The 23,476-nt window shown below is 42.7% G+C and overlaps 1 protein-coding gene across 2 annotated transcripts in view; it reads right to left on the bottom strand.

The window, feature by feature from the left end:
* Positions 1 to 6,775, bottom strand: part of IMPACT (impact RWD domain protein) — a 29,545-nt gene extending 22,770 nt beyond the window's left edge. For both annotated transcript variants that reach the window (XM_046025580.1, XM_046025579.1), the window contains exons 1-4: positions 6,644 to 6,775; positions 5,423 to 5,551; positions 4,176 to 4,228; positions 2,397 to 2,459 (exon numbers count right to left, since the gene is read on the bottom strand). In XM_046025580.1, the coding sequence (XP_045881536.1) occupies positions 2,397 to 2,459; positions 4,176 to 4,228; positions 5,423 to 5,551; positions 6,644 to 6,679 (281 nt within the window). In that variant the 5' untranslated portion in view covers positions 6,680 to 6,775. The remainder of the gene's footprint in view (positions 1 to 2,396; positions 2,460 to 4,175; positions 4,229 to 5,422; positions 5,552 to 6,643) is intronic.
* Between the last annotated feature and the right edge of the window lie 16,701 nt (positions 6,776 to 23,476).

The raw sequence follows: 23,476 nt of genomic DNA, 5'->3' as shown, positions 1-23,476 counted from the left end.
CTCTCTCTGCCTGCTGCTCTGCCTACTTGTGATCTCTCTCTCTCTGTCAAATACATTTAAAAAAAAAAAAACTATATTCATACATTAACTTCGTTTAGTTTTTGAAGACCAATAATATTTTTCAATTTGCTGCCCCCTACTGGATGTATGGAGAAAATATTAAAGCTGTCACACAAAACTTTTAAAAAGAGTGTTTATTTAGGGCACCTGGGTGGCTCAGTCTGTTAAGTGAGGTCAAGATCTCAGGGTCCAGGGATCGAGTCCTGCATCAGGCTCCCTGCTCATCAGGGAGTGTAATTCTGCCTCTGCCCTTCACGCTGCTCACGCTCTCTCTCTCTCAAATAAAATCTTTAAAAATAAATATATAAATACATAAATAAATAAATATAAGAAGAGTGTTTATTTGTGTGTGAAAATAATGCCATTGGACAGGGGTTATTCAAGTACTTTTAATAAGCAAGACAGTATAAACCATATTCTTCTGTAGAACAAAGTGTAATTTCTGACCTTTCCTAACTCTCAAATAGCTCAACTGAACCTGTTAGGGAAAATAGTAAGCTGGCTATGTCCTATGGGAAGGTATCTCTTGGTAAAAGGGGGTTTTTCAGATTAAAAAAAAAAGGCAGATCAGAAACCATTTCTGAGTATATGATGTTGTGCATAGGTAGGACAAAAATCTAACTGATGAATATCATTAACATGATAGAACCCAAATAAGGGCAGATTTTCAAGAAAGAGGAACTTCAACACCAGCAAAAGTTTCTGAGATCAAGTAAGATAAGAACTGAAAAATGACCATAAGATGTATAATTACGACATCACTGGTGAACAAAGTTACAGTATATTTACCCTATTCTACTTTAAGGGGGGAGATAAATTGGAAAATAAGCATAAATAAAGGATTAGAGAAAGAAGTGTATTGGGGGCATAAAAGCTGGAGTGACCATTAAGTTAGAGAAAGTTATCAGAAAACATTTAATTGAAGAAATAAATAATATTTATATGTGTAGGAATCTCTAAACAGGGTCATCCTTTACTGATACGTCCAGTTCTTGGTTACCTTTAGAGTCAAGTATAAAACTGGGGACTCAAAGAAGACCACAATTCCATTATGGAATAAATTCCATAAAGGCTTACCGTATTTTAATTAACTATTTTGGGAGCAAAAGAAACCTGGCTGAGATCCCAGGGATATAAAGGGGGTACTCTCACTGTAACAAATGGGGTGGGCACTTTGAACATATAAGACAATCTTTACCAGTTCCTGGTAAACTGCTATTTCAGAACATTATTTATTTTACTAAATTAATATATCTCACTATAATTAATTCAAATCGCAGTCATCTTCTCTTGACTACTGCATTAACCCCCTAACCAATTCCCCACACATCCAATCAGTTCATCACACAGAAAGGGAATGTTTTCAAAATGAGAATTTTATCACAGTGTCAGGCCACTTAAAAACCTCTGCTTCCCATGGGTCTTAGGACAAAGACAACAATCCTTAACATGGCCCTCAAGACTGCACATGACTGCCCCTGTTCACCTCATCTGGTCACTTCCCCACCGTGCTCCCTTCTCTCCCCTCTTCTTCCTACTACATACCATCAGGCTTTGTGTCTTGAAATGAGCGAAGCTCCTTGACACAGAGCCTTTAACCATGGTGTCACTTTCACCAGAGTTTTCTTCACCTCACTAACCCAGCTCTGAAGTCAAACAAGCCATCCCTGACTTCCTAGACTAGGTCAGGTGTGTGAAACTCAATTTCAAATTCAATTCAACTCAGTTCAAACTCAATTCAATTCACACTCAGTTTCAAACTCAATTAGTACGCATACTTTTACCCTTTCTTTTACAGAACTAATCAGAGCTGCAATTTTACATTCATTTTACAATGTTATGAGTAATCTCTCTCCCACCACCAAGTTCTAAATGCCATGAAACAGGGACCATTTCTGATTTTGCTAACTATGAGTACCTAGGACCCAGTACAGTGCCTGCCATGTAGTATTTGTTGATTGAATGAAAGAGTGAAAAATACAGTATATCAATAGACTCTCATTCTTACACAAGGTTCTCCTATAACCAGTTTCATTCAACATAGCCTGTGAAAATACCAAAACATGAGCAGTATCTCTGCGTTAACTTTCACAATCTCGAGTTTTTATAGCTATTAGTTATGAATTATCACTATATTTTTGTATCTAAGTAGAAGTCATATCAAATGTCTACATAAAATTATATAAGCAAAATTTCAAGAACTCTCAAATGCATCTTTTTTGGTAATGGAAAAGCGGTTTAACAAAAAGTTTACAAAGGACTTAACATATTATAGTTCCAACAAAAGCCCATAATAAAATCACAAATAGGATTTGTTTTAATCACCTGTTACTTACATATATATTTCCTCAAGGCTATTCGATAAATCTGCACGTTCTTGCCCTTTTAGCCAAGGAGCACTAAGATTAAATAAAACACAATGAAGAAGACTATTCAAGGATTGTGTTTATATCTCAAACAGAAATTACTGATTAAATTACAAATTATTTAACTTTTAAAAATTATCTATTGTCATTAAAAATAGATAATTAGTTATATTGACAAATCTATACAGTTCCAGCATGCTTTCATTGGCATTAACTCATTTTGTCCTCCCAGGAAACATGATGAAGATAATCCCAATATTATTCAATTAAAATATGGTTTTAAAAAATGGGTGTGAGTTCATTGGATATTATAAGCCTGTCCAGATTTATAGAAGTGGCAGAACAAGTTCCAGAAACCAAATTTCCAGATTCACAATATTTGCTACACTGTCAGGAGTTCCCAATTTTTTCTTAATATTGTCTCAAGAGGCGACTGAGTGGCTAAATCAGTTAACCATCTGCCTTCGGCTCATATCATGATCCCAGGGTTCTGGGATTGAGTCCTACATTGGGCTCCCTGCTCAGTAGGAAGTCTGCTTCTCCCTCTGCTTGCTGCTCCCCCTGCCTGTGTTCTCTCACTCTCTCTCATTCTGACAAATAATTAATTTAATAATCTTAAAAACTTTAACAAATATAATGGTTGCCACATGACTAAAAATATGTTTTTTTTAAAGCAATAAAATTTGCTATTAATAATGGTTCTGTAATTTTTTATTATTTTTTAAAGATTTTATGTATTTATTTGACAGAAAGAGACAACCAGAGAGGGAACACAAGCAGGGGGAGTGGGAGAGGGAGAAACAGGCTTCCCACGTAGCAGGGAGCCCGATGTGGAGCTCGATCCCAGGACCCTGGGATCATGACCTGAGCTGAAGGCAGATGCTTAATGACCGAGCAACCCACGGGCCCTTATTGCTGTTTTAAAACACAAGAAATTGTCCCACTGGTAGGTAAAGATTTCAATAATTAAGATTTAATGGAATTCTGTTCACACAAGTTTATACATCTTAATAGGACAAATGGCCAAAGCTGATCAAAGATTACTTGGAATCAATAAGTCATGACTCATTAAGATTAAGCCTGGGCTGCCAAGAAGATGGTTCTTCCAAAACAAGGGGCAGGGAGAAGCACCATGGGTAATTCCCACAAGGCAAGCAGTCCTAGGCAGAGGCATGTCCAGGAACTGTGGCTAGATCAGCAGAACCAGGTTAGGAGAGACTCTAGATTACCAGATTGTCTGAAGATGTCTCTCCCTATCTCTAAAGTCAATTCAGTAGCTATATTATTCCTATGAACTCTGTGATTCTTTCTTATCTTAACCCTATGATACTAAGTACATGCGGCAATGTGTTTTTATATAGTTTAATTTTTTATTTAAATGCTCTATACCTACCAAGAACACCTGAAGGTGTTCTTAATTTCTATACATATTTTGATAAGAAAGGTATTTTATATAAACACAATGTACAGCATAGAGAAATAATCTTTAAAAAGACAATCTTTTGGGGTATCTGAGTGGCTCAGTGGGTTAAAGCCTCTGCCTTTGGCTCAGGTCATGATCCAGGGTCCTGGGATCAAGCCCCGCATCAGGCTCTCTGCTCAGCAGAGAGCCTGCCTCCCCCTCTCTCTCTGCCTGCCTCTCTGCCTACTTGTGATCTCTGTCTGTCAAATAAATTCTAAAAATAATAATAACAAAAAAATAAAAAGACAATCTTTTAATAGAAATATAAATGTAGAAATATAGCTTACTTCAGTTGATAAACAGGTGGAGCTGTTCCTGGGTACTCATTCGGCAGCATCACCTGCAAAGCAGTTTAAAAACAAATCTGTTTATACTTCATCATGGCTCAAAAATAACACTTATTAAGCTAGTCACTGGACCAATTTATTACTTGTCAAACTGAAAAAACAAAACCATTGTTTTGTTCAATCTCAGGAAAGAATGCCCTCCTCATATTTATACCTACACATTAAATATGTTGTTAATGATGTCAATTTTTTAAGAAGGAGCACAGTATTTGCAGAGAAAGCATAACAGCAATGAAAGTTAGGAAATAGATGGGAGGAGAAAGATGATAGGAAAAGAAAACAGAAATTGGGGCCTAATACCCTAACCCCAAATGAGTAGAGTGGCATTAGAGCATGTTCCTGGTATTCTTCTGAAGAAATACTCCCCAAAATCCTATTAAATACTGTTAAACACATTATATAGCTAACACTTTATAGAGACCCATATACATTTGTTCTCAAATCAGTATTATTATAAAAACAAACACTGACAGAAACTTTTATGTTGAAAGTATATGCAGTCATAACAGGATAAACATTAATACAGAAAGCCACACTCATTTTGTCACTTATTTATCTTAACCACAACTGATTCTCAATAGAGAAATAAATACCTACTTTATGAAGCCTTTTAAATTACTAACCTATTCTTAAGTGTTAGCCATCTCTCCAGGTTTAGACCCTCTCCTATTAAAAAGAAAGGACAATGAAAGGAAATGAAACTCAAGCCTGTCACTGGTAGATTAAGAATACTTAATTAGGGGTGCCTGAGTGGCTCAGGTGGTTGAGCCACTGCCTTCAGCTTGGGTCATGGTCCTGGAGTCCTGGAATGGAGTCCCATATGGGGCTTCCCCTGCTCTGCAGGGAGCCTGCTTCTCCCTCTCCCTCTGCCTGCCACTCCCGACTTGTGCTCTCTCTCTGTCAGGTGAATAAATAAAATCTTAAAAAAAAAAAAAAAGAAAGAAAGAAAAGAAAAGAATACTTAATTAAAATAACTGGGATAGGAAAGATTGAGACTATCAACCAAAGCATGTCTTGGGAGTGATTAGAGACTTAATTACCCATGTGTTTAGACAATCAACCGTTAACAAAAGCCAACAACAAAAAAAGACAATTTAGAAATTGCAATAGTCATTTAGAAGAATACAGTATTAGTCAATTGTGTAGAGTCAATGGAAAATGGCTACAGAGAAGGGGAAAAAAAATACCTGCAAGCAAAGCGTCCACTTGGGGTCATCTATATCGTCGCTAATTCTAATACAAAATATTTTGGCACAGTCATCAATGACACACCATTCCTCGCCATAGATAGCTGCCATTGCTTCAATTTCCTCATTCTGAAAGAAGTTGATGGGAGGACAAGTCAATGAATGTACATGCCCTAAAAGCCTGAGTTTTCCTTCCTTTCTTACAAAGTATTTGCACCTAATATTACCAGCCTGGATGAAGGATCCCTGAAAAAAAACACTGCCAAACAGTCTTAGCCGCGGGTCACCCTATTCTACTCTATGGGTGGTGGCCAGATACTACTGCAACGACTGTTACCAGCCCTGCTACTTCATCACTGTGCTTTGGGCCACCATTGAGCCAATTACATATGGACTGCCATATTCTATAGCAGGACTTAAGTGGAAAGATAAACACATATTCTCTGCTTCACCTCTTCTAGCAGGGAATCCTCACTCCCACTCCCCAGCAGCGTTGCTACATACTAGCCCTAGGTTCCCACTCTGTTATCTCCTTTACTGTTTTTCTGTTTTGGACTGGGGCACAGGGCTGGGTAGTTGTTTCATTGGTTTTTTTAGGTTATCCAACCCTAAAAAATGTCAGAAGTCATTCTTTTGGTTTGGGGTCAATAAAATAAATAAAATAATAGCATCTAAAGGTGAAAATGGAAAGCAAAGTATGCAACTCTGTATCATCTCATTTTGTCCTTACAGCCCAGTAGGAAAAGCTTTAAGAGTCCCACGTGAGCTACGCGCTGGGAAAAGCTCAATATCAAGACGACATCATCTAGGGGGCCCTTAAGGAATTCCAGGGTCTGTGTTATTATTGCCCGTTTTGCAAAAGCAGAAACCGGGAATAAGTAGCTTGTCCAAGGTGACCCGGCAGCGACAGGGCAGAGAGCAGAACCCGGATTTCTGTTTCCGGCCCGGTGCTGCTCAGTCGCGTGCTGATGGTTGACGATGACACCACCCGAGGTAGGCCGAGCCTGCCGAAGCCTCAGGAGAGACCGGCCGGAGTGCGGCCGGCGAACAAGCGCAGATAAAATGAAACGCGGTGCAGGAAACGGAGCGCCTGGCGGCCCGGACGGTGCCGGCGGAGACCGGGGGGCGGCCCCGGACAGAAGGCCCCTCAGTGGAGGAGGCCCCCGGCGGCAGGGCGAGGCCGAGCCCAGCCTAGAGGACGGCGCCCCGCCGGGCCCTCACCTGCCTCTGGTCGCTCCCTGCGTCCCCCTCAGCCATGTGGCCCCGGGAGCGGCCGAGCGGCCGCCGCCTGCCCAGGTCCGGAGCGTGGGGGCGGGGCGCTGCGGCGGCGAGCGGAGCCCGGACTGCGGCGCGGTGCGACCCGGAACCGCAACCCGGGCCGCGCCGCGCATCCTGCATCTGCTTCCGGGTTGCAGGCCAGGTGATGAGGGGTCCCCCTAGGCACCCGGGCCTCCCTGCCCTGGTCTTGTGCCGGTACTCAGTCCGCACCTTGGCGGCGCCCGGGGAAGGCGTTCCGCGAGAGAACCGGCAGGAAGTCTTCAGGACTGCGTGTGCTGGAAACTCTGGGACTGGGGGCTTCCACTCGCCCACTGTGGCGGCGGTATCCCGGAGTCCCCGGGAGACTTTGGGGAGCCGGTTTACCGCCACGTCCCAGGGAGGAGCTCGACCGCAGTCTACAGCCCAGACTCGTCCTTGCGTTTCAAGGCAGGGTTTTTGTTTTGTTTTGTTTTTTGGGTTTTTATTAAAAACATGTTTTAAGGGATTTTGTCAAGTCTGGGCAAGGATGGGTTTGATTTACCAAAAACAAAGCAGGAGAGAACAGGCGGCATTTTGAAAGCATGCGGGAAACCTTACGCACTGTTGTGATAGTTTTGGGGTTTGTTTCCGGGTGTGTGTGTGGGGGGGTTCTTTATCTTTTTTTTTTTTCTTTCCTTTTCTTTTTTTAGCGTTCTTGGACATTTTGCCTGAAAGCAACTTTTGTACAAACGACACGGTGACACGTGTCATTGTTTCATTATCCAGAAAATTTTAATGCGTTTGCAGCAGTTACTCTTCACTCGGCCCCCAAACACGGTCCAATACACTGGTTGTGAATTACATGGATGCCTTAATCAAGCCGCTTAATCTCGTCGTGCCTCACTTTTTTCACACACACAAGCAGGAACTCAAAATATTACATCTTGGCTCTCTTTTGTCTTCCTTAACCATGGGCATGTTTTAATTCCCCTATAAAACTTACAGTGCACTGTTGAAATACCTGTGAGGAATTCTGCCCAAATTACTTTGAGGGGATCTTAGTAAGCCTTGTGGATTTATTAATTCAACAGACATGTGTTAGGTTTGCAGATGCATTTGGAGATACGTTTTCAGACATCATGCATTGCCTTGAAGGAGCTAAGATGTGAAACAACTTGTAAATCAAGGTTATAATGAATTAGAATTGTGTCCTGTTGTGTTGGCACAAAGAAAGACTGTCCATCCAAATTTTACTGGGCTCCTTGTTCCAAAACATGCTTGAACTGAGTTATAAAAGAATAGGTAACGGTTAGCTAATTGAAGAAGGGGAGGGTAGTTGTTCCAGATGATGAGAAAAATATTGGTAGGAAAGTTGTGGCCCATTTAAGGAAGACCCTGCAGTTCACTGCCTCTGACATCAGAGCGGTTAACCACCTCTTGTCACATGCCTTGCATAACACCTTTCTGACTGTCTCCATAAATCTGTGCATAGGTATTCATTTTGGTCCCAACAGAGGGCATGGAGGGCTTTAGCCCTCTGTGATGTTAATCACATTTCCTACAGTTATTTGGTTTGGACAGTGTTTTTCTTCGTCTTGAGCTAAAACAGTTTCAAGCCCCTCCGTCCAACCAAGTTGGGCCCCAAAGTCCATGATGGAGCCAGTCTATTGTGGTATTTCTCTACTAGGTGAGGAATTTGCCTGTAAGTGCTAAGGGGTTTGGCCACCATGCATCTCCAGGTTGCTTGAAACTCTGCAGTTAGCATCCTAATACTACCTAGATGTCCATCTATTGTTAAACAGCTTCCTTCCTTTGCTCTAAACTCTTCCTTTATTGATCTCTTCATATTTCTTACATTTTCTATTGCGTAAAATAGTGGTTTTCACAGTTAAAAAAAAAAAGCCACAGAATCCTTTCTTCAATGAAAATTTACATAAAACAAGTTAGGTTGTTAGGGCTGAAATAGTGGTGATGAGCCTGAAGTCCCAATTACCCACCAACCCTTCTTCCCTTCCAGTAGCACCTCAAAGACTTCAAGCGCAAATTTGAAAACTACACAAATATAACCAAAAACAATGCAAAACACAACTCAACCTTTTCAACAAAGCACACTATACCCAGTTTATTATACATAGTACCTCTTTGCCACCAAATATCACAGAAACCCAATTTATTTTACCTTCTACAGATTACACCCATGATTTTCTACAACAGTTGATCCTTGTACAACACTGTTTGAACTTCAGGAGTCTACTTACACATGGGCTTTTTTTTTTGATACAGTATAGTAATGCAAATTTTTTTCTCATGACTTTCTTAGTATTTTCTCTAGCTTTACTTATAAGGGTATGATACATAATGCATATACAAAATATATATTGATTGACTGTTGATCTTATCAGTAGGGCTTCCAGTCAATAGTAGGCTACTAGTAGTTAGGTTTGGGGGGAGTTAAAAGTTAAACATAGATTTTCGACTGTGCAGGGGCTGTGTCCCTAACCCCCACATTTAAGGATCAACTGTAATTCCATTTATTCTTAGCTTGAGCCTTTAATTTTTCTTTTGAGCTCAGATTCTGATCAGAAATTATTCTTTCTGCCGAAAGGAACGAAACAAAAACCTCCCTATTTCTCTGAATGTTTAAGCATGTGTCCAATACAGAGAACCCCAAACTTAGATAGGCAAAGAGCACTTTGGAAGAGAAGGAAAGAAGTAGTTACTGAAGTAACAAGTGTAGCAGACAACCCACACTGTGTACAACACATTGGAAAAAAGCAAAACTTTATTTTGCTTCATGTGAACTTTGAACAGTTGCCTAAGCAGAGGCTGAGAATGGTATGCAAACAGTAACACAGGCTTGGATACAAGAGGGGTCTCTAAGCCGGTTTCTTCTGATTTCCACATCAGTTTACTCAAATTGTTGGTTACTGAAGGTCTCCCTCCAGCTCAGTATGTTCAAAACTGATCTCTATCTTTCTCCCTAAACCTCTTCCCCCTCCTGTCTTCCCCAGTTCAGGAATTGGCAACCCCTGCACGCCTGCATTAAAAATTGCCCAAGCATGAGATCTGAGAGACTTGTGCCCTCCCTCTCTTTCTCTTCCTTCACACCCAAACATGGAATTCAGATGATCCTGAATCCTATATCCCTTAATGTTCTTTGTATCCTCCTTCCTTGCCTTCCTGACTCCATCTAGAGACCCTCTTCAAGTTATTCCCCTCTCATCTGCCAGAGTACTCATTGACAATGTTAGAGTCTGATCATGTCTTTTTCTTCCTCAGAATCCTTTACTTGCTCCCCAAAGCTTTCATGATAATGCTTCAGCAACTTAAAACACAAGGTATGTTCCTGGTGACCTCCCTGTATTCTACTTTTCAACTGAGACAAAGCTAATTTATTTAAGTTTTCTTTGATGAAAGAATTCTATGGCTTAAAAAAAAATGTGAGAACTGCTGTTTTACACAATAAACACTGTGTATAGAATTAGAATTAAAGAGGTTAGTGACTGGAATGAAGGAAGAGAACAGATGTGTTTGGCAATAAATGGACAGGTATATGGTATTAGGGTGAAAACTGCAGAAGGCTTCAGGTGACCTAGAGGAGTTGCATATGCAGATCCCACAGGACTCTCATAGAAGAGATGGGTGACTGGCTGCACCACAGCTTCTATGTAGGATTGACTTTAGAGTGCATCAGGGTTGGTAGGAGAAATTTGCTTGAAATTTTTTGCTTAAGATTAAGAAACAAATTGTCTGAATCACATAACTAGAGGGGAGAAGAGATGTCAGTGAGGTCACAAAGGGTCAAAGCCCTCCTGTGGTACCAAAAATGAATGCATATATAAATGTAGATATCATGCAAATGATATAGAGATGATTCTTAGCAGATTTTGCAAGCAGGGTGACAAGATGAGACTGACAGCTGTGATACTAGAGGCAAGAAGAATGAGTTATGTAAATGAGAAAAACAAATTAAAAAAAAAACAAAAACACCCTAACCTGGGAGTGTATACATCTGACAACATCAGAGATGGCTGCCACAGTGGGTGAGGAATTCAGCCTGCGAAGGCTTCTCCATAAACATACTTAGCTGTTTTGTATAGGGCTCTTACAAACATTCTTTAGGAACTTGCTAGTCAAAGTGAGGTCTGTAGAGCAACAGCATCAAATATCCTGAGAACTTGTTAGAAGTATAAAAACTTAGGTCCCACCCAGACCTATTGACTCGGCATTTTAGTAAGCTTCCTGGGTAATTTGTATGTACATTACATTTTGAGAATCTTGTGTGGCAGCCAGGAGAAAGTGCCTCTTAGATCCAGCAGGGAGAGTAATTGACTGAGGGTCCAGCTACTATGCTCTGAGATCCATTACTCCATGGGCACTGAGGCTGTGCTTCCCGTGGGCTGCTTTCAGCAAACCACAAGGCAGAGTTGATCAAACTGGCCCATTCTCAGGAGACAAGAGTCCTCTGACGGGGGAACCTGGGCTCCAGGGCTCCCTCCCAACACCTTGCTGAACTTTCCTAGAGTTATTGCCAAATGACTTTCCTCTGTCCTTCCTTCCATGTTCCCATTCACTTAGGGTCAGATTTGTATCCATTTGATGACTCTTTGAGCCTCTTCAGGCTCCCATTCTAATTTCTCCCACAGGTATTTCTCCCAATAAATTTCCTGCACATTCAACCTCATTTTGGGGTCTGCCTTGCCAGGACCCAGACCAGCACAAGGTGCTTTAGGATACACTGTAACATAGGTGAATTCTGCCCATGTAGTATTGACCTATAGTAATACCTGTTTCTGAGCATTTTTTCTTAGGAAAATACGTCCTTAAAACATTTAAGTAACAAAACACAAACCACTGTGGCACGGTGTTAATAATGAATCTCTCCCTTATTCTCTATGCTTGTCTTATGCTCCCAGCTATTGAAAGCCAGTGTGGTGGACTACAGGCCAATAAATGCTGAGGTTGTAGGTCCTCTGTGTGCCATTTATTTGTGTTCTGCCAACAGTTTGACCAAATATGGCCAAGAGAAGCAGCAAAGGTCCAAAGGAAGATAAAAAAGCTGGATATTAAAATGTAAGTCTCATGGAGAAGTTTTGTCAAGCAGTCAAGGAAGCAGAGTCAAGATTGGCAAGCAATTGAGGAAGGGAAGAAATCCTTGAATATAATGTCACCATAAGTAACACTGCAGCTTGCAAGATTAGCTGGCAATGGTGCCATCACCAGGAAATGGTGGTGCCAGGCATTTCTTGACTTCAGGAGATTTGAAGGGAATGCAAAGGTGATGCATAATGTGCAATGCTAGAGTCCATCCACGGCGGAACCGTGCTGGAAGGATCCTGTCGGCACCAATCCAGGCAGCACTCCCATTTCTGAAATAGGAAGCCCCATCTTCTGACAAGGTGTGCAACCACTTCAATGACCCTAGGGCAGTAGCAGCATGTATATGTATGCCTCAGAAATTCATCCCTCAGTATCAAGTGGTCAAGGGGAGAAGGTGTTGTGTGGTCAATCAAGTTTATCATTACTGTCCTAAACACATTTCATCTGAAAATTTTATGTTAGATTTTTCAGAGCCTATTATATTCTTTTTTTTTTTTTAAGATTTTTATATATTTATTTGACAGAGGGAGACAGCGAGAGAGGGAACACAAGCAGGGGGTGTGGGAGAGGGAGAAGCAGGTTTCCCACTGAGCAGGGAGCCCGACACGGGGCTCGATCCCAGGACTCCGGGATCATGACCTGATCTGAAGGCAGCTGCTTAACCAACTGAGCCATGGAGGTGCCCCTAGCCCTTCAGATTCTAACGTGTAATATAAATCTCTAGGAGAGGATAGTAGTATTCAGCTTTCCACAAAGAATTTGTCTACAGAATCCCTCCTTACCACTCCCAACTCCCTAAAATGTTGGGAGCAGTAGAATTACTACACCACTCTTTGCTAAGTACTACTCCCATCAAGCATATTTCATCTCACGTCGTCCTGGTGATAGCAGTTCAAAGCCGCCATTATACCTACTTGTGTTCCGGTATTAGGAAGGACCTCAGTTCCTACTTGTCAAAAACTATTAACTCTGACTTTTTTAATATTTTCTTTTCAAGAAGCCTCTTCTTAATGAACGTATTTCTGGGAAGGATGGCTACCAGTTCTATTGTGACTCGTATAGTAAAACCTTAGGAAGGATTGAGTTACAATCACAGAGAACAGGGTCCCAGAATAGGAGTAAGCCCAGGGTAAAGAAGCCTTTCTCAGCCTTGTGCACACAGACGCTGCCTTAGCACACGCCGTCTCCATGTTCTACTTTCTCACCTCTCTACGTGACACCTCAGATTTCTTTTCCTCTAAAAGCTTTTCTTGATTAGAAGTAGAAAATGAGAATAGGATTAGCTCCCCCATCCCAAAATCAGTGTTCAAAGGAGATGATGTACTTGAATATTAAAAATGTTGTTTAAAAATATAAGCTGTCTGTATTTTCCTCTGATGGGAATGTTTTTTCCCCCCAATCTTCAAATGATTGTCCCCTTACCTTTTGGTTCTCAATACAACAACTCCACTTCATCAACGATTTCCCTGACCATCCTAACCAAAGAATTGTCGCCTCTCCTTCTTGGTGATGCCTATTAATCAAAGACCATGCGGAACACAGTAATCTGACAAAGTTGGGCTCTTAGATGCTCCTGCCAGCAAATAAGCGAGAGATTGCACATTTTGGCAAACATGGGGCATTCTCAGAAAGTCCACAATGGGGCTTGTTAAGGGCTTGGGCTTACATTCCAGGGAGTGGGATTTACTCTGGATTGGGGGCTGTTAGGAAATGGAGTCATTCTATGATCAGGTATCTTCATGAATTTTATCTTGGAGGCAGGAGGAGCAGAATGGGGCTAAAGTTGCAGCATTCACTCGTGGTGGCTGGGAGAGGGACTATTTGTTCATGTTAGTCGTTTGCCTGGTGTGTTTGGTTTTTGTCTATGCTTAGACATGGTTCTAGAGTAGTCTTCTTGTTGTTGTTCTTGTCTCATCACAATGACAGAGTGACTTTGTCTTATGTCAATGTGCCATGAAATTTTTACATTCCATGCGAGAACACCACCGTCAGGCTCTGAGTGCCAGACCAGCTTCCACCATACAGGCGAGCTTTTTCTTTCCCACTTTATCCCATTATCTTGTGTAATTTTCTTCACCATATGAATCAGTGCCCAACGATTATAGAACTTAACATATTTTTATTGTGTGTGTGACCTATCTTTATATATGTATGTATATATGTAAGCTCTGCGGGGGCATGGCATCGTCTCATTCATCACGTGTCTCCGACATCAAAAATAGCCCCCACCCAGCATATGGTCTATACTCAGTAAGTATTAGTTGAACGGATGCATAAATCAGGTGCTTAGGGAAAAGGCTCATATGGAAGTGGGGAGAATGGATCACAAAGGGAGGTGAGATAGTACATATGCCTGATGCTTCAGCCATTCAAGTCTGCTCTGCCACTGGTACCAGCCTACCACTCCCTCACTGGGAGACCTGACTTGGGAGGCTGGGAAACTACTAACTCGAGAATGAACAGCCTTTTGAATTCTAACTAAAGAATCCTGCGTGACTGCAAAATGGTCAAATCTGATTCCATCCGTCCAGCTGGGTACAAAAGATAGTCTAGTCCTTGCCAGTTTAGATTGTTATTAACTTCAGGAAACGGAACCTGAAGCAACACGGTCTTTCAATCACCTTCATACAGGGGCCACCATCAAGTATCTTACCAGAACTTTTGTTTTAATGTCCAGGCCCAAGCTCGCTGTACATATGAAAAGAATGTCAATGAATATAGTCCTTTTAGGCTCTTTAAAATACTATGATATATTTGGAAATCACTCTAAAGCTTTCTAAGAAAGCATTCCAGGTAAATACTGGATCTCCAGTATTTACTGCAAGTAAAGCCTTAGAGACTACTAGTGACCATTTTAAATGGTAGTCTTAAAAATATTCATTGATGGGTGCCTGGGTGGCTCAGTCGTTAAGCAGCTGCCTTCGGCTCAGGTCATGATCCCAGGGTCAAGGGATTGAGGCCCACGTCAGGCTCCCTGCTCGGCGGGAAACCTGCTTCCCCCTCTCCGGCTCCCCCTGCTTGTGTTCTCTCTGTGTGCCTCTCTCTGCCAAATAAATTAAAAAAATATATAGTCATTGACTCATTTCCCCAAAGCTAGCAAACATTTGTATCTAGGAGACAATAATGATGATTTATGTTCATATCGACTATTTACATATTTTACTACCACCGTTTACTTGTTTGTTTTTAATGCCTTCTGATACTTTTTCTTACAGAGCTGCTGAAAACTTACTAGTTTGGTTGAATTCAATAAATATTAAATGCCTATTTTGTGCTGTATACAAAGCACTGTGCAATTCATTTCCAAGAAGGCTAAGAAAGAATAAAGAAAATTATATAACTGTGCCCCTCCACCTATGTGTGGCACACTGAATTATCCTAACTAATTTGTGCTGAAGAGATTCAAAATTATTAGTATTACCCTGGCCATGTTTAGCATACCACGTGAAGTTGATAGATACTTAAGCTGCAATTGGTATATACTTTCTTCATGTACTTTGGAAGGGTTCCAGAGCCAGAATGCTTAGGTACAAATACTGACTTTGCCAATGTCTTAGCTGTGTGACTTAACTTCTCTTTGCCTCAGTTTCCTTGTTCGTAAATGCGGATGACAATGATAGTATCTATTTCATAGGAGTATTATGGAAATTATATGATCTAATCTATGTAAAGAGCTTAGGGTATTGCCTGGCAAATAGTAAACATTCAAAAATATTATTTGCATTATAGGTTACATTATAATATGTTGCTATCATATCTTATATTCTTATCATAGAGTTGTTTTTTTTTAATATTTTATTTATTTGACAGAGAGAAATCACAACTAGGCAGAGAGGCAGGCAGAGAGAGAGGAGGAAGCAGGCTCCCCGCGGAGCAGAGAGCCCGACGCGGGGCTCGATCCCAGGACCCCAGGATCATGACCTGAGCCGAAGGCAGAGGCTTTAACCCAGTGAGCCACCCAGGTGCCCCTTATCATAGAGTTTAAAGAGCTGTGTAATTAATAAACATTTTTAGTAAACATCTCTGCAGTGTTTCATACAGAGAACAGTATGAAGTTTCTTTTTTTTTTTAAGATTTTAATGTTTTTATTTGACAGAGAGAGACAGCGAGAGAAGGAACACAAGCAGGAGGAGTGGGAGAGGGAGAAGCAGGCTTCCTGCTGAGCAGAGAGCCTAACATGCGCTCAATCTCAGGACCGTGGGATCATGACCTGAGCCCAAGGCAGATTCTTAACAACTGAGCCACCCAGGTGTCCCTGAAGTTTCATTCTCCACCTTAGCATTTTTTGCTGCTTGCTGTATGAAAGGTTCATTAAGGTTCCCGGAGATCTGTGTATTAGTAAGACTCAGTTCTTGCCATTGAGATACTCCCATCTAAAAACTCAACAAAACTCTGCTGTGTTTGGTGCAAAACTCTAGATCTCTCACCTACTTTTTCTAAATGTATATGGTAAACCAGTTTTTCCTCTCTCCCATCTCCTGCGACTTACATTGGTTGTCTAAAGTGATTCTTACCAGCACTGTCTAGCTCCATTAACCATGATGTTTGTACAATGCCAAGCAAATTTCTCTGTTAACTATGCCTTTATATATCCACTCCCTCTCTCCTTCCCACTGCTGCCATCCTCCCAGTACATAGAGCAGAGTAGAGAAGGGCAGAGAAGAGACTGAGAGGGCAAATGGACAGTCCAGAACAGCAGTCCATCTGGGGTTTGGAGCCATGGAGAGAACATAAACAGGTGGGTAGAGTGGTATAAACCACTTCCAGTCCCATTCATAAAACCTCCAGTACCATCCCCTATGCTCTGGTTTTGCTACAGTGACTCTGGAGTCTGTGCATGGACCATGATGATATTCACAATGGAAGAAATGTGAGTCTCTGAATGACGGTTCAGAGCAGAGCTCCATGCTGACCACGCTGCACTGAGGCTTCAGTACTGCTTGTTTCAGATGCCAAATGGCGGTAGAGGGCTCAGGGGCATGAAGCACACAGATGACTCCCTAATGTGCCTCCCTCCAGGTTTCCTCTCTCAAATGAGCCTCTGAGCACTTCCTCTTTCCGTAAGACATTTATTTATATTAGTTATAACCTGTATAAGTTAATATTTTAGATGTCATCCTAAACTCGAAATTTCAGAGCCAAATTCAAAACTTTCCCCAAACTCTCGTTTTTGTATATGTACACTAGTCCCCGTTATCCACGGTTTTTTTTCCCCACGAATTCATTTACCTGCAGTCAGCTGTACTGCAGAAGCCGATGATCCTCCTTCTGACATTGCCTCAGAACATCAATACTTTAGTAGCCTAATGCTAGGTCAGAGTGCCTACATCAGTCCCCTGACTTCACCACATCGCATAGGCATTTTACCATGTTCCATCATCACAAGAAGAAGGGTAAGTACAATGCAGTAAGGCATTTTGAGAGAGAGAGGCCACATGCGCATAACTTTTATTACAGTGTATTAGAATTATTATTAGTTACTGTCACTCATCTCTTCTTGTGCCGAATTTATAAATTAAACTTTATCATGGGTATGCAGGTACAGGAAAAAACATAGTATACATAGGGTTGGGTGTTATCTGTGGTTTCAGGCATCCACTGGGGGTCTTGGAATCTGTGTATCCTTGCACAGATAAGGGGGGATCACTGTACCCTGTCCTTCCAAATTATTTATTCATTGAGCCGTTCATTTCAGAATATTTGGCGAGCCTGAATCTATGCCATAACCTGGGACATATAAAGACAGAAAAATAAATAAGACATGCTTTAAGTCTATAGTCTGATGGAGGCCAATGTGTAAACAGGTAAATGAAAATGTGTTCCGTGCCTGTATTCAGTTGCTTCCTCTCCTTTACGCCTCACAGTAAAGGAATCAAGCCCATCATATCCTCAGTCATACCCACTTTCGCAGAGGGTTTATTTGAATGATCACCAGGGGGTAATTTCCTTGCTGCCTCTGTCCTTTCTTTCCTCATTCAAGTCCTGTTTCCACCTATCCACATTCTAGATCTGTTATTATCCCTTAAATGCTACTTTGTTCAGGAATATTTTTTTTTAAAGGTAAGAGGGACCTTTTTTTAAACGATTTTATTTATTTATTTATTTGACAGACATAGATCACAAATAGGCAGAGAAGCAGGCAGAGAGAGAGGAGGAAGCAGGCTCCCTGCTGAGCAGAGAGCCCGATGTGGGGCTCGATCCCAGGACCCTGGCATCATGACCTGAGCTGAAGGCAGAGGCTTTAACCCACTGAGCCACCCAGGTGCCCCCTTTGTTCAGGAATATTTTAAAGTTTTATCTTTTCCTACTGAATCAAGTCTTAGTTCTTCAGCCTGGCTTTCAGAGACAGATCAATCCCCCTCGTGCAGTTTATATCTCTCTACCCACCTTGTTTGTTCTTTCTTTGGCTCCAAATCCCTGATCGATTGCTCTGGACTATCCATTCATGTGCTCAGTCCCTTCTGCGCCCTTCGCTCCGTGTAAGGTACTGCAGGGGTGTGCCTCGTAACTGCCAAGCCCTGCCTCTTGTGACGCACGCTTCCCTTCTACCCTCGCTGCTCACCCTAGTTCAGGCCCTCTCATCTCACCCCAGACTACGGCATAAACTTCTGAGATGTCTTCCTGACCCCAGATGCTTCCTCTACCCGTCCTCCTTCCTGCAGACAGAACTCTGTCCTCACAGCGTCCCAGAGATCATGTTGGTCCTCTGTTCCAAAGCCCATCTTCCCATCTTCTGCTTTGCCTGCCTCAGTAAGGGCATCTCTGTATGCCAACTTCCTGTGCCAGACACGTGCCAGCTGCACTGTTCTTGTCCTTCCCCGTCCCCTGTGGTCAGTCTCCCTGCTCTTCCTGCGCTGTCCCCTAAATCTCCCCTCAATCAGTTCACGGCTTCTCTTCTTCATCTTCAGAAGTTCAGGCCACTGTGATCCCTTGACTGGACCACAGCCACAGCCTCCTAACTGGTATTCTTGCCTCCAACATCACTTTCTCTCAACCGTCCTTCACCTCGTCACCAGACTTGTCTCTTTCTGTGATAGACATCTAATACTGAGACTCTCCTTTTAGGTTTTAACTCCATGGTTTTGAGGATGAATCTCAGACTGGGACACCACCTAAAGGACCTTGATGATGTGGCTTCCCAGTCCCTCTCCTGTCTTGTCTCTTCATCCTGATTTCTCCAGCGGCATGGTTAGCATCTTAGACGTGGCCTCACTGAACCACTTTCACTTCCCCCAGTGAGCCACAGCATTGCTTACCTGCAATCCTGATGCTTGTTACTCCTTCTACTTGGAATGCTCTTTCTTTCTCCCTCCCTCCTACCACATAGTTTTGGACTTTGCTTTCTTTCCTTCTTTTTTTTTTTTTAAGATTTTATTTATTTATTTGAGGAAGATAGAGAGACAGCACAAGTAGACAGAGTGGTAGGCGGAGGGAGAGTGAGAAGCAGACTCTCTGCTGAGCAGGGAGCCTGATGTGGGGCTCGATCCCAGGACCCTGAGATCATGACCTGAGCTGAAGGCAGCTGCCTAACCGACTGAGCCACCCAGGCACCCCTGGACTTTGCTTTCTTGATGACAGCATCTATGCTTTTCTTTATCCTTACATTGCCACAACTAGTCCAGTGCCTGGCATCTGGTGCGCTCTCTATTCGGAGAAGTTACATGAATTGTTCATGGTTGACACCTGGTTAAGTGGCAGAGGGCTAGGATTCAATCGGCTTTCTGATTCTAAATTTTGTGTATATTCTATGTCATTATACCGCCTCCCACCTTCAGTAAAACATCTTTAAAGTCCAGTTCATTAATTGATTCAACAAATATTTATTGATTTCCTTATATGTGCTATCCACTGTGTTAGGTAAAAGGAATAAATTGGTAAACAAGGCATTTCCTGCCTGCAGCATACTTCTAGTCTGATGAAAGACATAGCTAAATGAGGAGGCCTCTTGTAGCACAGTGTGATCAATGTCGACAGAGGTGTAAGTACACGGTAAATGCGAAAACCTATAGGAGGGGCACATAATCCAGTCACAGGGAGTCCAGAAGGGTCCTGAGAGAGCAGTGATTCCTAGGCTCAGACCGCATGAAGAGTAAGCCTCGGCAGAATGAGGTAGCGGGGAGAGTTCAAAGCACAAAACACATGGGCAAGTTCTGAAAGCGTCAGAGACTGTGTCAACACAGGGAACCGAAAGTTGTTCACGATTGCTGAAGTGTAAAATACCACGGTGAGAATGAGACATGAATCAGGACATCGCAGGGGTTTATGAGGCTAAGGATTTCGGACTACACCCCCAAACCATTACAAGACAGAGAGGAATTTCCAAGTAAAAGAATTATTTGATCAGATTAAAATCTGGACATGTCCTTGGACTACAAAGTATAGATTAGGGTTGGGTGTGGCGGGAGGAGAGGAAAAGTGAGGACGAGGAGAATGGAGGGAAAGAGACAAAAGCATGTGCCACTCGAGAAAGAATGAATATTAGGTGCGGGAGCAGGCTTTAGGGCCCGGGGTGGGGGAAGGAGAAATTGCCCTGTTCGTTGTACTGAGTTTGAGGAATTGGTGTGTGAATCAGAAGCTCAGGAGTGGTGCTGGGACACCAGTTACAGGTTTGAGCCTGAGCATACAGAAGGTTAGTAAGCCATGGGAACACACGACCTCACCCAAGCGGGGTCAGAGGAGAGGGACAGTTTAAGGCAGGACTTGCAACCTTTAAGTGAAAGGCCAAGGATACAAAGTTCAGGGAAACTAAGAGAAGAGAGCATTCTCGGGAGGAAGGAAAGGGTCACTGGTATCAAATGCTGCCAAAGATCAAACAAAGTTAGGCATAGTAAGAGTCCATTGGGTTTTGCAATCAGGAGGCCTTTGGTGTCCTCGGTGGGAACCTGCTCGGTGGAGTAGTGGGAGCTTAAGCTGGAGTGCAGAGTAGCGGAGAGAGCGAGAGGAAATGGAGAGCGTCAGTACAGACCTCTGTCAAGGAGTTTCATTTGAACTGTGAAGGAGGAAAGAGAGAAATGGTACTACTGTCTGGCAGGTGGATTTGCAAAAGATGGCGCAGGCTAGAGAAGCCTCCTGCAGCCGTGCACTGCAAGAGCACAGGAAGGTCCAGGAGAAAGGGAACGGACAGAATGAGGTGCTGAGGAGTGGAGAAGGAGGGACCACGAACACAGGTGCAGGCTCTGGCCTTAGACATGTTAGCAGAAAAGGAAATGTAAGAAAGGGGGTGGGTGCAGGTAAGCTTGCTGCCTCCGCAATAAGAGGTCTAGGGGATTCTTATCCAATGGCGTTGGTTTCTTTGGTAGCATAGGAGATGAAGTCATCTGCTGAGAGTGCAGGGGCGCTGGTGGGTAAGGGATGTGAAGAAGGATAGGACACAAAGCTCAGCCCTGGCCCCTTTTATTCGCACTCTGTTCTTGCTCACCAGGCCTTCTCCTGCAAGCCCCCTGGCTTCAAGTGGCCTCTGCACAGATGAGCACAGGTTGGTAGCTTTAGCCCAAGCCTCACCTCTGAGCTTTCAGCCATCCTCCTGTTGTCCATACTTGAGCATCTCCAAGCTTCCTTCCCTGCCCTGTCCATCCAGTTTCAGCTCAGAGCTGCCAGCAGATGACGGGAGGCTGTTAGGCAGAGCCAAGAAGTCTATCTGTGTTTAATCTCACGCACTTGCCCCATGACCTCCTACGTGCAAGGCCCTATGCTAGCTTGTATGCCACCCCCCAATTTTGCTCAGATGATCTCATCTGCCTAACGGGCCTTTCCCCCACCCATTCCCAGAGTTTTAAATCCTAGCCATTGCAATGACTTAACTTCAAAAGCCATCTCTTTGTAAAGCATTCACTGATAGCCCCAGGAGGAAAACAAAACTTTCCTCCTCCTATTCCTCCTTTATCTAAACTTTTCTTACTATTCTTATTCTCCTTCTCTGATACACCTGCTGATTCACAAGTCTTACAGTGTTTTATCTCCATGACTAGGTTCTTAAGTTCTTAAAGGCAAGGCTGTTGTCAGAGGCATCTTTTCTTTCCCAGCCTAGAGCACGTATCTTTTCACAAAATCATGCCATTTACTAAGTCAACATGTTATTTACTGACTAATGAATGAATGAGTTAACCCATGATGAATGACACATTCTCTGCTCTAGTGAGTCTTTACATGTCATTATCCCAATCTTCTTTCCAAGGGAAATCCCATGCCACGTCACGGATATTTGTGGGTAATTCATAAATCCGCTTCTAGCCCTAAACTCTTGTCCAAAAGAAGCTCCTGATTTTTCAGTTTCTTGCTGCATCTTTCATATCTACTAAGCAGAATGTGCTCATTTCCTACTTCCTGGTGTTTGCTGTCTAAAGCTCAGGCTGAGTGTCAATGCCACTTCCAAATGTCTTCCCTATTCTAGTCCTTACTGATCTACTCTTCCCAAATCCTCAGGAGTGTTACTGTGGCTTGTCTTTTTTTGTTGTTCTTGTTAGTTTTTATTGTATACTTTGCCTCCAAAATTATATTGTAAACCTCAGGAGGCCAAGAATTTGTATATAAATGTATCACGTTTATGCTGTACTCCTCCTCCGCCTCCCCCAGCCTCCTGCAATCTGTCTCTTCTCTCCGATTCTCTAATAGTTGAGAAAGCACTAGCTACCACTAGAGAGCAGTAGAGAGCAGAGAGAAAAAAGGTGGGAGAAAAGGCCTGTAATAGAACTTGACTAATATTTCTCTGCTCTTATTTAGCTTCATAGATGTAGATGTGATTTGCGTCATTCTAGGCACTAAATTTTAAAAGAAAAGGACAAACTGTGTATCACAATGCCACGACCAGCTGGAACATGAGGACAGGCTGGAGCACCTGGGAATGGAAGCCTGGAAAAGAAAATCAAGGCAGTTCATGCTAGTGTCTTTACATTTCTAGAAAAATAGCCTGTGAAAGGATAATTAAACCTAACAGGTGTGAGCAGTGTGGAGACAGCATTTGCCTCAAGAAGCAATTCTAACAGTAAGCGTGTTGGGGTGGCCCCCCAAATGCCAGATAGACTTCTAACAGTAATCCTGTTGGTGGGCACCTGGCAATTGTTTGAGCTGCACTGAGAGAGGTTTATTTAGTTGACAGACAGTGAGAGAGGAACACAAGCAGGCCTCCTGCTGAGCAGGGAGCCCCAGACGGCTGGATCCTGGATCCTGGGATTATGACCTGAGCCCAAGGTAAATGTTTAACCACTGAGCCTCCCAGATGCCAGATAGACTTCTAACAGTAAATCCTGTTGGTGGGCGCCTGGCAATTGTTTGAACTGCACCGGGAGACAGGAATCTGCCGAATTAGGAATTTCCCAGCCTCAGAATGTGGTTGAGGATGATGTGGCTTTGGGTTTGAGATTGTTAGACTAGATGATTTCTGATGGCTCTTCCAAATCTAAGATCCAGAAGTGTGTGATTTTTATCTACACTTCCAATTCAGGCCTAGAGATTGGTCTGTCAAATGCCTGTGCTGGGAGCTTCGTGACTTTAGTAAAAGAACCAATGCTTCATGCTACAATAACTTGTCAAGAGTAGGGCCTTTGACCTGTATGTAGCACGACTCAGTGGTCTGGCGATACTGGAGGTTAGTGAGATTCTGGAAGGGAGATGGGTTTTAGAATGCTCAGAAGATTAGGGGGCAGTAGAGACCCTAAAAGAAGATGTGGCTCTTGAAAAGAAAGGCTGTATTGACAGGGTTGTTTGTTAGAGATTAAGAAC

This window comes from Meles meles, chromosome 12 (assembly GCF_922984935.1).
Source record: "Meles meles chromosome 12, mMelMel3.1 paternal haplotype, whole genome shotgun sequence".
Taxonomy (NCBI): Eukaryota; Metazoa; Chordata; class Mammalia; order Carnivora; family Mustelidae; genus Meles; species Meles meles.
Note: the sequence above shows the minus strand (reverse complement) of the source record. Positions and strands in the feature narration are given on the sequence as shown.